Consider the following 14,381-nt stretch of genomic DNA (forward strand, 5'->3'; position numbering starts at 1 on the left):
ATTTTTTTCGAGGCGGGGGTGTTCAGAGCGCTGTAACTCTAGTTTGACTGAATATTTTTAGCTGAAATTTTATATTTATACTGTCCAAATATGTGTTAATAAATGATAAAAAACTTGAAGCTTGAAGAAAAAAAAACCTAAAATATCCCTAAAAAACAGGCCGTCACATAGGAAGACCCCCTTAACTCTTCAAAAGCAATGCGATCTACAGATCATGTTATTGTAGGGGGCCGACCTGACTTCATGCAATAATGGAAACTTGTTCGAACAATCAATCATACTTTATCTTTCTCTTTTTGGACCATATCGTAAAATTAGTATAGTTTAGCTAATACTTGTTAATACAACTGTCACTACAGTAGGGAAGAACCGTGTAAATTGAGCTATCACAAAAACTTCAGAAATAATTTATTTTTTCACTTTATGTAGTACGTCATAAACTATAATATTTCTATCAGGCTAAAAAATCTGACTCAAATAGCTATAGAATAGTATTATACAATATAATTCATATTATTGGTTAATTTTATTCACACATTTAAACACGTTATTCACGAACAAGTTCTATTCGTGGCGAATACTACATTTGAAAATAATTAACAATGTATTGCATTCATTTGATAAAATTTCCTACATGAACAGTAAATATAATACATATAAAAATATTAGAAATAACCAAATCGACATAAACAAACAAATCTTCGACTACATAAGTTTCTCTGATGCATATTACAATCAAGAAAAATGGTCTCTAATGAATAAAATTAAATTTCAAATTGAAATTGGAAAAACAATCGAGCTTCGTTTGGTATTCGATTGTCAACGATGTCCATATTACAAGAATTTATGTAGATTATATTCATAAATTCTTGCATTTCAATAGATATTTTAGAATTTAATATTTACTGTTGTACACACACGTTTTTAATACATGCGACTAATTTTTTTAAATTTTAGAATTATTGATTTTTTAAGGTTATTTGAGTAGATTTTTCATCCATTTCTAAATTTGCTATTATAACTATTAAAGGAAATACACGTCAAAATTATACCATTGTGAAACGTAATAAATTTCTTCGAAAATACCGTTTTCATAAGCTTAAAATTTCAATCCAGTGGATTATAATAAAAGCCGCAGTAAAGCGTGGCCGGGTAAGCTAGTGTATATATATATATATATATATATAGTTAAAACGATGAGTATGACTTAATATAGAATAATTATCTTTTAAAAACAGTAAATAGTAATTTGCATAGATTTAATTAAATTACATATTTACATATATTTCAATTGAATTTAGACCACAATATGTTTACATCGTGTAAACTTTACAAGAATTTGCTATAGTGAATATGTCATTAACATGAATAATTACAAATTTTAATCTAGATAAATGTAAAATTCAGAACGGAGTACTCCTGCACAATAATTTTAGAGGTCAATGCGGAATTCAAGTCAAAATATATTGATATACAGGTATTTATAAAACTTATTTATGTACATATAGAAAACTCACCAACCAACATGAAAATTTATTTCATTTGAAACAATTATTATAAATTAAAGAAAAAATAAATATTTTTAGTAATAACGAATTTTTGTGCTAAAAGTTATCCATATTGAATTACATATATCTCATATTTTATTAACATATCTTTTTTATTTTTCATTCACTAAGTATTGAGTTTCTTATGGAGATAATGTGGGTAAAATTTTAATTTGTTCAAATAATTTTATAACTTTGAGGCAAATGAATCCAAATTTTGAGAACAACATTGTATGCTTATTTTGATCATAATTAGAAAAGTGAAAAATTTTTCGTCCACGTTTTAGCCCGCAATTATGAATCGATTTTGAAAATTCAAAAACCGTTCGAAAGCTATTGATTGGGAATCGTGCTGATTAGTTTTTGGTAAAGATCGGCCGCGCCGTTTTCTTGTAATAAAGTTTAAAAAAAAAATTCGACGATTTTTATGATTTTTTTTGACGGCAGATACCATAGTTTTGTAGATCCTACTAAAATATTATGGCCCTACGACAAGTCGTTTAATTTTGAAAATTCGTCTAAGTTTGCAAAAATAAATATCGTTTTTTTGGCATTTGTCAAAATTATAACTTTGATCGTCGTTTTCTCAAAAACGCCTGAACCGCTTTCATAAATTTAAGTAATTTGATGTATCTCAATTAGGACTATAGTTTGTCAGTTTTGTGAGACGATCTGCCGAGCCGTTTCTTTGTAATTTGAAAAAAAAGTGTTAAACTTTTCATCCGCATTTGAGCTCATACTACCAAATCGATTTTAAAAAATCAAAAACTGTTCGAAAGATATTAGTTGGGAATGATACTGATTAGTTTTAGGTGAAAATCTACCGAGCCGTTTTTTTGTAATTAATTGTTGTAAAAAAAATTTCGTCGATTTCTATGGAAGCTTTTTTGGCGATATATATCATGGTCTTATAGAACTTACTGAAATATTATGGCCTTACGACAAGTAGTTTAATTTTAAAAATTCATCAAAGTTTGAGAAAATGAGTAGTTTTGTTGACGTTTGTTAAAATTAAAATTAGACGATTTACTTGGTATAACGATAGATTACTTGGTTTTAATGAAAATACTAAACCATTAACGTCTTACTAAAACTGGTTCAATTATAAAAATTATTGATTTGTGAAAATTTGCTATTGGAAAATACTCCTAGTTAACGTGTTCGTTTCAATTATATGTAATAAATCCTCTCGGAATACTTGTAATCACTCATAAATCAATTTGCTTATTATTGATTAAGTCGATTATTTACACATATCGGAAAGTTCATGTAACTTGCCTCAAGGCTAAATACGAATACTAACTAGTTAAAATTTGACCCAATCTTTGGGTGAATGCACAGGACATCAGAATTCATTTTAGAGATATGGTTTCTTCGGCAAAGTATCTTATTTTGATCCTCAGTATATGAAAATCATATGTGGTTATGTGACTTTGTTTACCCATACAAATCGACCCGCCCTAATATATATATATATATATATATATATATATATATATTTAAAACTATAATAAAAATAACTTACTGGCAATTGTAATGATTGTAGACACGTATGTGCAGACCAATACCAGTAACGGTAATATGAACATTGTCACCAGTGACAGGCTGGTATACAGCTGCTCCTGCCACTGTTCTGAGTAGAATCCATGAGTGACGCATTGATGAAAATCTTCCCAGAAAGGTCCTTTGGACACGTGGAAAATCGCCAACTGCAATTTAAATCAAGTGTCAGGAAACTAAAAGCTTTCTACTCAATGTAGGTAGAACATTGTTACATGTAATAGCTCAGCGAATTGGAGTAAGGACATATACAATCATTTTATCGTAATAGTGTAAGATTGAGAATTAACGTTGATTTTGAAGACAATTTCGAAATATAATTTATTGAATTTATTGAAATTGTTTTTTAAATAATCCACTGGAATATGCACTATATATATTGAACAAAATAATTCTACTTTTGTTCATTTATTTTTTATTGACATAACAATATTTAAATTCATTTGTGTTCTTCCTGGTATCTCATATATATGTACTTACTTAGTATTTTTTATGTAAAAATATGCAAGTTTTTGTACAATTCTTTTACAACTCCGGGAGAATATCATATATGTAATAATAAACGATTTCAAGAATCTATCATTTTTTACTTTGAGCCAACATATGAAGGTAATTAAAAGCTACAATGATAATTTAAATAGATCAGTTCATTAAAGAATTGCTGGAATAATTCTAATTTAAGCGCAATATTTTTTTGTATAATGATCATTTTATATGCCTAACAATCTACTAATTATATAGGATCTAAAATAAAATAAACTTGTATTAGTATTCTACCATTAGCATAAAATAAATATTTCTAAATTATTATGACTTATATAGCTAATAAATATATATATTAGGGTGGTCCTTAATATGGATATTTTCGAATTTCTTTTTTCCAGGGATCAAATGCTTCCAAATTGATAAAAAAAACTCTGAAAATTTTAGATCTTAATATTTTACTTTACTTTAAGATAGTCTGCACTCTAACCAAAGTTTCTTATAGATATAACATGGGTAAAATTCCATTTGTTTTTTTTAGAATGTAATAACTTATTGTGACAAACGAATCAAAATTTTGAGAATAACATAGCATTTGCTTATTTCGATAATAAATTAAAAAAATACAACAAAAATTTGATATATTTTATAAAATAAGTATTTACATAGGAAGAAAAACCAAGAAACTTTGGTTAGAGTTTCAGAGTTTTTTTTATCAAATTGGAAGCACTTGAACCACTGAGTTCAAAGAAATTCGAAAACATATTATAATTAAGGACCACTCAAATATTTATAGATATTTAAAATATTAGGTTGTCAAATATCTCCCTTCCGCTTTTTTGCTATTGGTTTATATTGGTTTATAATACAAAAAGGCGGAAGGGAGATATTTGACAACCTAATATGTTTGCAGGACTTTTACTCAGATTGCAGTTGAAATAGACTCTACTGGTGATTAGGTACATGATATTTTTGTTAAAGTTTTGTAGTTAAATATTTGACGAACAATGCAAATTACATTATATTTTGGATTATGTAATCAGCAGAACCCCTTCCAAAAGTGATAGTAATATAAAGAGTAATTGTAAATTTTAGACTTACTAATCAAAATGAAAAAACTGCAGCCATACAATTGATATATGAAATACTAATTCATTTTAAATAGCAACATAGTAATATTGAATTTCAAGAAACAATTATGCAATCATTTACTTGAGAAGCATATGTCATTATAAACTCAAAAGGAACAAGACATCCTGTACATTCTTGTGCATTTATATGAAATGCATGCAAAACACAAGAAACAATATAAAAACGCAACACAATTCATATTTTGAAGTTACAAATATTGCAAGATAAAAACAGCACAAATATATTGCAACTGTAGCAAAAAGAGAAATATAAAATATTCAAACAAAATTATAATTCGAAGCCACAATTATTAATAATGATATTTTTATCAGATGTGATTACTGCAATTATCATAATATACAGAGAAGTTTCTAAGTAACTGAATCGTCATTCATTAAATTATTATGCTTCGTTTACCTTAGATCAAAAATTAAAATTAATTTATTTTTAAATTTGATTTCAATATTTTATCAGCATTTATTTACTACTATTACCTACTATTACCTACTAGAAAACTAAATAATTGAAGGATAGTTAGTACTCACGATTGGCAATATTCAAATACACAATATTGAATTTTCAATGCGAAATTGATCAAATCATGTTTATTTTACAAGCCAAGTGATGACAAACTAATCACGCATATGCATGAATAATATACAATTTTGCCTAAGAGCAAGTTCATGAACTGACAGAAACAATAATAAGAAAGTTCTAGTAAACGGTTTTGATCTGCTTTTTGCCCCGAATTATTGAATGATTGTTGAAAAAAATGTTATTGTTGCTTTATATCAAGTTAAAGCAAATAGTCGAAAAGCCAGTGAACTATTTGACTAACTTGTTTTCTGAGAGCTAGAATTTTTTTTAATGATATTTTATTATCGACCGCGTGTGTACTGGTTCTGGTTTGTACAATTTTTCAGTGTTTTTCACAAATTTGATTTGAACGATATTTGCAGTACTAGAAGAAAAAACAATAGGCTTTTGAATAACGCTAAATACTAAAGTAATTAAACAAAACGCACTATCCGAAAATATTAATTGAAAAATTATTTTATCCTTCTCAGCTAAAAATAAAGGATTATTTAGCATATATAAAATACATCATGTGGTCTAAGCCAATATGAGTAGAATCACATATTTTTTTCGATATCTTTTATGATTATGCCAAAAATTGAGTTTGAAAAGGGGCCACTTTGGCATATTTTTAATGATATCTCGGCCATAACGTTTTGGTATATCGGATGTTTTTAAAAAGACCTTCAAAATGGTGTATAAATTATTTAAATACAAGGGTGTTAGTCGATTATGTATGGCAACGATTGTGATTATGATCGTGATTATTATGTACTCGACTGGCAGACCCTTGCAACTGTCAGAATGGGCTGGCTTTTTACATATGCTTTCTGAACAGTTAAGAGAATACACCCTCAAAATTGGGAGCAAGTAATGAATTTTTTTTGTCATTTTCACAAATTGATGGGATGATGACGCAACCGCGGAATGACTGCCAGAATGGTACTTTCTTAATGGGTCGATAATAAAATATCATTAAAACAAATTCTAGCTCTCAGAAAACAGGTTAGTCAAATAGCTCACTGACTCTTCTACTAAAATCTTTAAGTCACAAACTGTAACCACCAATTGGTGCAACCGTATCTACTACACCAAAAACAATAAATTAGATTACAAAGAGATGTGGAGGCAAGTTATGACGAAACGAAAATTATTATTGAAACCAAATTTTGTGTCGTGATATAATTAATTCAGATGGGAACCATTTCGAACTTTTCAGACAATGAGAAATTGTAAACCCAATTTACATTACTCATGTGTTGTACTAAATTATATTTCGTTAGCAAATATTATTGCAAATCAGCAATTTTGCTTAAATGTGCTTCTCTTAAATCCTGTTAAACATCAAACCGCATTGTTCGTGGTGCTACGATTATTATTACCAGTTTGCTAAAGGGAATGAAAATTATTGCCTCTGCACGGTCAATTATTCAAAACTAATATTTATTCAATGGACGTAGAATAACATACAGAGTATCTACAGGAATACACATGCGCTTCTATTTCGAAATTGACATCCATGTAGAAAAGAGCTTATAAAATGGAAAAAATAAATAAAATAAAAGGTAAATATTTCGCAAGCTCTGTTTTTATTAGGAGAATAACATCTTACGATAAAAGACTATCCTCTTACATAAAAACATTTCAAATACATGAGTTTAAAGTATATTTTTGTGCGATATTTTGTGTCATCTGGTTTTATTTACTCTTCTAGATATATTAATTTTAACAATGTTTGATATATTATAAAAATATCAGAACTTGTATATATTATTGTTAACCTCTTGACTCACGATTTAGATTCGAAAATGTTGAGCCAAAGTTGTACAAGCTGGCTCCGCGTTTGTGACTATTTTTTTTACACAGTGTACAGTTTATCACAATTTTCTTTTGTGTGTTTCATAGTTTCGTATAAATAAATATTTTGAAATACTTGGAATCACCGTACCGCGTCGTTTTTTTTCTCAAAAATGTTTTCCAAAACTAACCAGGATCAGGAATATATGTCTAAATTTTCAGAAGCAAATTTAGATTATTTTTGGAGTTACAGAAGAAATAGTAAGCAAACGTCGAGCATGTATTCGAGCGGAACGGAAACTTCTACGCGCAATTTCTCGGTTTTTCATTTTTTCGATTTTACCTAATTGGCGGGAAAGATAAGAAAAAACTGAAGATCCTATCGAAACGAGACAAAATTGATTGTATTCAGAATTGAATTTTTTCTAGTTGAACCCAAAAAAAATTTGAAATAAGTTATAACTGACCCACTTTTTAAATAATCTAAATTGAAAATCAGCAAAAAAAAACATGATTTTTTTTAAATTGCAAAAAATTGATGAATTTCTCACATTTTTCTGAATTTTTCAGTTTTAACTAGAGTCTATACTATTGAAAATATAAATTTGATTCGTTTTTTTTTTGTTTCGGATGGAAATTGTGAACTGCATCTTTCCCGCCAAACGACACATGCCCGCTCGTGGCACCTTGGCAAAATGCTTGCAACCGGCATATTATAACGCATATTTTAATGAAAAAAAATAAGAATGCTGAAATATATAAGTATAAAACCTAAAAGTTTCATTAGAATCAAATATTTTTTTCCATAAAATTTTTTCAAAAGAAGCGATTTTTTTTGAAGCCTTAATATTATATCCCGTAATAAACAGACTTTACGCTGACGAATCTCTGGCTTACGATAAAAAATGATTAAGTGTGCCTATGTGTTGAAATTTCTATAAAAATCAATTTTATGTTATGTATACATTTACATATAATTGATTTTTATTTTATTATATAATCAGAAAGACTAATAAAATTATGTCCAGATTTAAGTATTATAACATATGGGCAGTAATATTACAGTAAAATGTCAAGCGCTTCAAATATCATATTAAATGCCATTTTCACTGCAAGGAGATACTCCTCTCTAACAATTTCCATTCTTGGCTACGTCAATATTTTGGAGCTTCATTCAAATAATATCTCGCAACATAATCAAAAAACCATTAATCCATAGTAGTCAAATAAAATGGAACATAGGCGTGGTTTTTATTTTATGAATTATCAACATGCATATGGAATCCCTAACCTATAGAATTATATAAATGGGTGTTGATAAATTGCTTAATATTGATGACGTAGAAATGATAAGTAATATTCATTGGTTTTTATATCCCTATTTTTTACACCCAATAAAACCTGATCAATTTCTAATCATTGAAAAGTTTTAAGTAGACACTCTGTATGAATATGTATCTAAATTTTCAATGTTAAAAATATTAGACACAATATTAATTTCAAATCTACTTTTACTTTTAGTTTTAAAACATATTTCTAATATACAAGAAATTTAACAGTGCTAAACGTAAGAATTTTATAAAAAACTTATTAGTAGGCACTTTTTGAGCAAGAAAGCTGCCGCAAAATCTATAAAATCTGCTGACTCGGCTTCATTATCAGATGCTTAGAAAGCAAGTTCAAAGATTGACGGAATAAAGCTATTGCTTTGGGATATTATATAGAAAAATTGAATTAAATTGATATTTTTCTAAAAACACGGCGATGACGGACTTATTTTGTTATCGATAATAAGAGATTACTCAAGCCAATCACTTCTAGGAGCCGCTTCAGTATATCAATATGTAAATGAGTCAATGTAAGTAATTTTGACGGTAACTTCTTATATGGCTTTTTTAAATTGTTGGCAACCCAGTAGTTGTTCAATCCAGTTAGGGCTAATTAACTGTACTCGGCTTATTTGTTTAGATTTTATGATTTAATTTTAAACAAATTTAACTTATTCATATTTGAGATCTATTGCCTCCAGTGGAAGTTTGACATCAAATCTGCCCGATTGAAGCAGCAAACCCGAGACTATTTTGGTCACACTAGCCCATGCCTGAATAGAGTTCATTTCATCCTATTTTCACTAACGCACTGTAAGATTTTTTCTGACGATGATATGATATTAAGATTTTAGTCGATTTCAAATCAACCACTGGTAAGGGTTTCATCTGAAGTTAGCCAGCAGGTATTGATATCAGATTTCCAATTAAGATTATAATTCTAAATATAATTTCAAGTAACAGTAGCATTTCGGGGCATTGGTAATATACTTTCATCGTTATTAGAAAAATATCTAATATAATCTTATTAAAAAAGAAATATATTGAAAAAAGTTTATTGTTTTCTAGAAACATTAGGTAAATGTATGCGTATCAAATGTATGTGCATGTCAATGGATGTACACCACAACAGATTATAGAACACATAGTTCTAAATGTTTGAAATTTAAAAAGTAGAATTGATAAAAAAATGAAAACAATATGAAAACAATCGAATCTCAAATAATTATGGGATATGACTATGTAGTATATTTATGGCACATATTTAACGTCATTAGTAATAAATAACAAAATCAAATACAACATTATTAAAAAAAGAATTTAAACATCTCAATAAAACGAATAAAAAAGTTTTACTGCAGCAATTACATATTTTCGAGGCCTAATGATGAGGCTATATACTAATTATATAAAATTGAGAGTAGACATTCCTATAGAAGACATGACTATTTATAAATCAATATATGAACTAGTGGTGAATGGCATCGTGCCTTAAGGCAAACTGCTGGAACTTCCCGTACCGTAATGGAATATTTGAAGAATATTAAATATTTTCAAAAAGATTATTATAAATTCTGTAATTTATACATGTTTACAGAAAACTAAATAAACAAAACTTAATCAATCAAATTTAAAATGAAGGACATTGTCTAATATTTATAAGAATTATATAAACTGAATTGCAAAGTTAAAATTATTAATTTGAAATATATTAGTGAGCTTTGGAACTTTGGTTAGAACAAATATTAAAATTCGATTTATTTCGTTTCGTCAACACAAGCAGAAAGTTTTTTGAATCATTGAAATAGGATGCTTAGTTCTCTAACGGCTGTACCTGCCTTTGCTAAAAACTAATCACCACTTTTCCCCATCATTAAGAATCGAATTTTTATTAGATTTTTATTTTCTGCACTATTTGCTTCGTATATCCGAAACGTCTGGACCTGCCTTTAACAAAAACTAATCATGACATCTCCCAATTATTTGAACCAGTTAAATCGGCTAATCCATGCGCCCGAAAACGTGGATTATATAAGGGCAGTTTGAGTCTACATCACATATGTGCAAAAAATTATCGAACTTTTATGGAAATTGCAACTATGTCAAATGCCTTTATATATTTTAACATGAGATAACCTTGTAAGAGATCTTTTAAAAATAATTCAAAGTCTAAAGGTGTAGGTATTATATATCATATATTTGAATTTCATTTACAATAAAGCTTATCATTTGTTCTACATATAATTTTATATTCATTTGTACTTTTAAAATATAATTCGCCGGCTGAAAAAGTTGTTGAATAATCTCAAATTTATTGTTAGTTTTTTTAAGCAAGAGTGATTGCTTGTGCTTCCTTGACTCAAGGAATAAAGGAATAGCTCAAGTCATATAGAAAAGTTTTTTAGCTAAAAGTTTATGGTATTTTCAAGTTTTGAACTTTTGCAATTTTTTAGATGGTTTTTACTGTATCTGACACATTTGATTTTTTGATTATTTGATCTTTTCAAAAACAATATTTGCTTATTTGCTTCAACATTAGATCTTATCCGACCGTATTTTATCGACGCCTATAGAATATTTATGTGTATATAATAATAATGATTAGTACTGCTCTAGGGAAAAAACGTGAGCTGATTCAAACTTCAACTCTTTTCGGAAAAATATTGTGAGATTTGTCATTGGCCATTTCACACCGCAGTGCACACATTTTTATTTCAAGTAAAAATGGGCATCACTACTGCACGATGTCACGTCCGCAGGCTAATCATTACGCCATGAAGCACCAATCATTACACACACACAAACACAGATACACATACATATATATGTATATATATATATTTGTGTATGTGTGTGTTAATAAAAACTGTTCTAGTGCATAACGTATCATTTGAAAATGTAAAATTTATATAATTATAACTAATTAATTTTTGAGCACCGAAACCGGTGCGTTTGAATAAAACAAATAAGAGATTAACATCGTTATTTGCATATCATGTAATTATATGAATCAGTTTATATAGAAATATATAATTAAACTTTAAATTATAGGTTTTACCTAGTACATGAAAATTAAAGCCTCTAGAATGAAAATGCCGCTTCAATTAACATAGGAATTTAATATTACATATAACTTTATAAGTGACATCTGATTTATGATGTAATTTAGTTCGCTTTGGCAGTAGAAGCGCTTAATTACAACTACAAGTAAATGTGATAAATGAAACAAACACTTTTGGGCAATTAAAGACTAGTTAAATTTAAAAATTGAAAACCATCTATTTTTGCCAGTTTAAGATTATACCAGTAATTGGTTTTATTTACCTAAAAATAATTAGCAGTCATAATATTTTGTACCTACTTTACATATATTTAATTTAAAATGTGAATATGAAAATTATTTTATATTAATGATACTTATCAATTTATAATTAGTGATGAAAAATTTCCGCATAATATTTGTTCATAATATAAAATTGCATGAAATTAATTTGAATATGAACACAATACGCAACAACACAAATATGAGAATAATTATGACGCATCCAATGCTATATGAATTAGTCAATTAAAATTAATTACATAAAATTTTCATTTAATAAATTACATTTTTCATTATACATGTAGCTTTGAAATTCAACGTCGTGAAAGCAGCAAATCTGTTTTTGCGGTAACATATGAAAAATAATTATAATACGTAAAAAGGTATATAGATTTACAATATTTGCATAAAATAGATAGTTGAATAAATAATTGGTCAGTAATGTTTGTCATCATCTAAATGATATAAAATAATATAAAATCTGATAATGGAAATAACATTGTAAAATAGAATGAAAACTCCACTTGAGTGCCGTTTTCATCTATCTAATATTATATACATTATACGATTATACACATTTTCTGTCAGAAAATCATTTTTAAGAATTCCTTAAATTCTTGGAACAGCTGTTTTTGTTAAAAAAAATACAATATGAGCAATATATGTTGTTCGTATACTCGGAAAATGTATCGCAGAAATAATATGATATGATATTCGTTTATAAATAATCAAAAGCCTCTGTAATAACAAAGTCAAATTATATGAAGAAGTCGAGTATGTTTGAATGTCAACTGATATTCATGGTTTTATCTCAATCTGTCACCAGTAGCATAATGATCATTAAAATCTATTAAATAAAATAGAAGAAAAATTATTTTGTCTTGGTTTTGTCTATGTAAAACAAGTTAATTGGAAACTATCAAACATTTAATGTCCAATCTGCTGATCAACTTAACATGAATTCTCTTCGAAATAAGGATATATTAAATGAAGATTATTTAATGATGTTTATATTTTATTCGGATACAGAAGTAGACTTGTAACTGTTAGAAATATAACTAATACAAAATGAAAACGTCATTAAGCCAAAATTTCAAATTACGATATACAACTTTAGGGTAATATAATATAATATACAACTTAGGGTATAACAATACCTTATAAGGAATTAAAAAGATGTATACAACTAACTTCAATTATATTTTTCCTCATATCTTAATAGCAATCAAAACCTTACGTCCAATGAGCTGTTGGGCTGAAACTTCTCCTTACTTCATATTTTTAGATGGCAACCCATCCATAATTGATTTATTATTAGAAAGTATCTAATAAAGCTGACTTCTTTTATTGGCGCAGCAATGCCGGCTAAAATTTATTTTCAGCTGGAAACACATTGCTATCTGTATTTCCAAGTGAAAACCATCACTGTCCCACTGCCTGAGAACAGACAGTCCGAACGCGGGACCTCTGAATCAAGTCCCTACGGGCGAACCAATTACAATGCATATATAATAATAATATGACATATTTCTCGAACAATGCTAATAAAATTTTCCGGAAATAAAATTGATTGTTTTGAGATTCTTTTGACGGTAAAAAATACTGCAAATATTAGTCAAGCATTTTTTTTATTTTTTATTTTAACTCAGTTTTATTTAGCAACCAGAAATACATAAAGATTCCTATGAGCTAAAATGACAATATTTATGAGTGAATGCTTAAGAAAAACTCCAATGAGAACTTCTCAGTTTTACAATTAATATGATATATTAGACCTAATCTAAGACTAAGTCTAAGGGCCATTGTCGTTTCAACCTCCTAATGCCAAAAGGTTGAGTAATGTCAACTATAGAAGGGTTCAAATGTGCGTCCAGTTTGCGCTTATATTTTTCCTTAACTTCTTTAAACGTTAATTGCACCGTTTTCATGTTGAGGTCGCTGTGAATGGTTTCATTTGCCACGTACCACGGAGAATTAAGAATTGTACGTAAAATTTTTGATTGAGTTCTCTGCATTATAGCTACATTAGATTTGTAAGCACATCCCCAGAGCTCAATTCCGTAGGTCCAGATTGGTTTAATAATCGATTTATATAGCAGCAACTTTAATATTTTGTCAATCCAGGGGTCACGTCAACAAAAAAATAATTTCGCGGTCCAAAATTATAAATGCCTTTTTGTGAATACTAACAATAATTTGATATTTGTAAAAATGGCGATATCCTAATCTAAAAGAGATGTAGATTGGACATTATTTAGCCGGGAGATGTAAAATTATTTTTTACAAAACTATTGCCTAATGTTAATAATTAAACATTAAAACTTTTCGCTTGGTTTATATTTTCACAATAAACTTTAGTCAAGTTAGAAAATAATAAAAAATCGGGTAAGGGTGTCCAAGGAAAAGCCTAAAGGGTTTATTACAAAATTTTGGGAATCTATTATCTAGACAAATTAATTATATTATATTATATAGACAAATCACACGAGTGTATATTAATAAAGCCATTTTCGTAATCGCAATCACCATGCTTCTAAATCCAAAACAACCAAAACTATGCTTGTTGACGACGAAATGTGATTCACTCAAAGATACCAAACGAAAGTTTAAAGAAGAGTTAAAACTCATTTTGATGAT

The 14,381-nt window shown here is 28.1% G+C and overlaps 1 protein-coding gene across 1 annotated transcript in view; it reads right to left on the reverse strand.

Annotated features, from left to right (window-relative positions):
* Window positions 1-14,381, reverse strand: part of LOC113366759 (gonadotropin-releasing hormone receptor-like) — a 78,621-nt gene that overhangs the window by 61,077 nt on the left and 3,163 nt on the right. The window contains exon 2 of the mRNA XM_026608415.1: window positions 3,073-3,256. Within this exon, the coding sequence (XP_026464200.1) occupies window positions 3,073-3,136 (64 nt within the window). The 5' untranslated portion in view covers window positions 3,137-3,256. The remainder of the gene's footprint in view (window positions 1-3,072; window positions 3,257-14,381) is intronic.

The sequence above is a fragment of the Ctenocephalides felis genome, unplaced genomic scaffold (genome assembly GCF_003426905.1).
Source record: "Ctenocephalides felis isolate EL2017-DRISC unplaced genomic scaffold, ASM342690v1 CF-g0.4_SCAFFOLD_01170, whole genome shotgun sequence".
In the NCBI taxonomy this organism is placed as follows: Eukaryota; Metazoa; Arthropoda; class Insecta; order Siphonaptera; family Pulicidae; genus Ctenocephalides; species Ctenocephalides felis.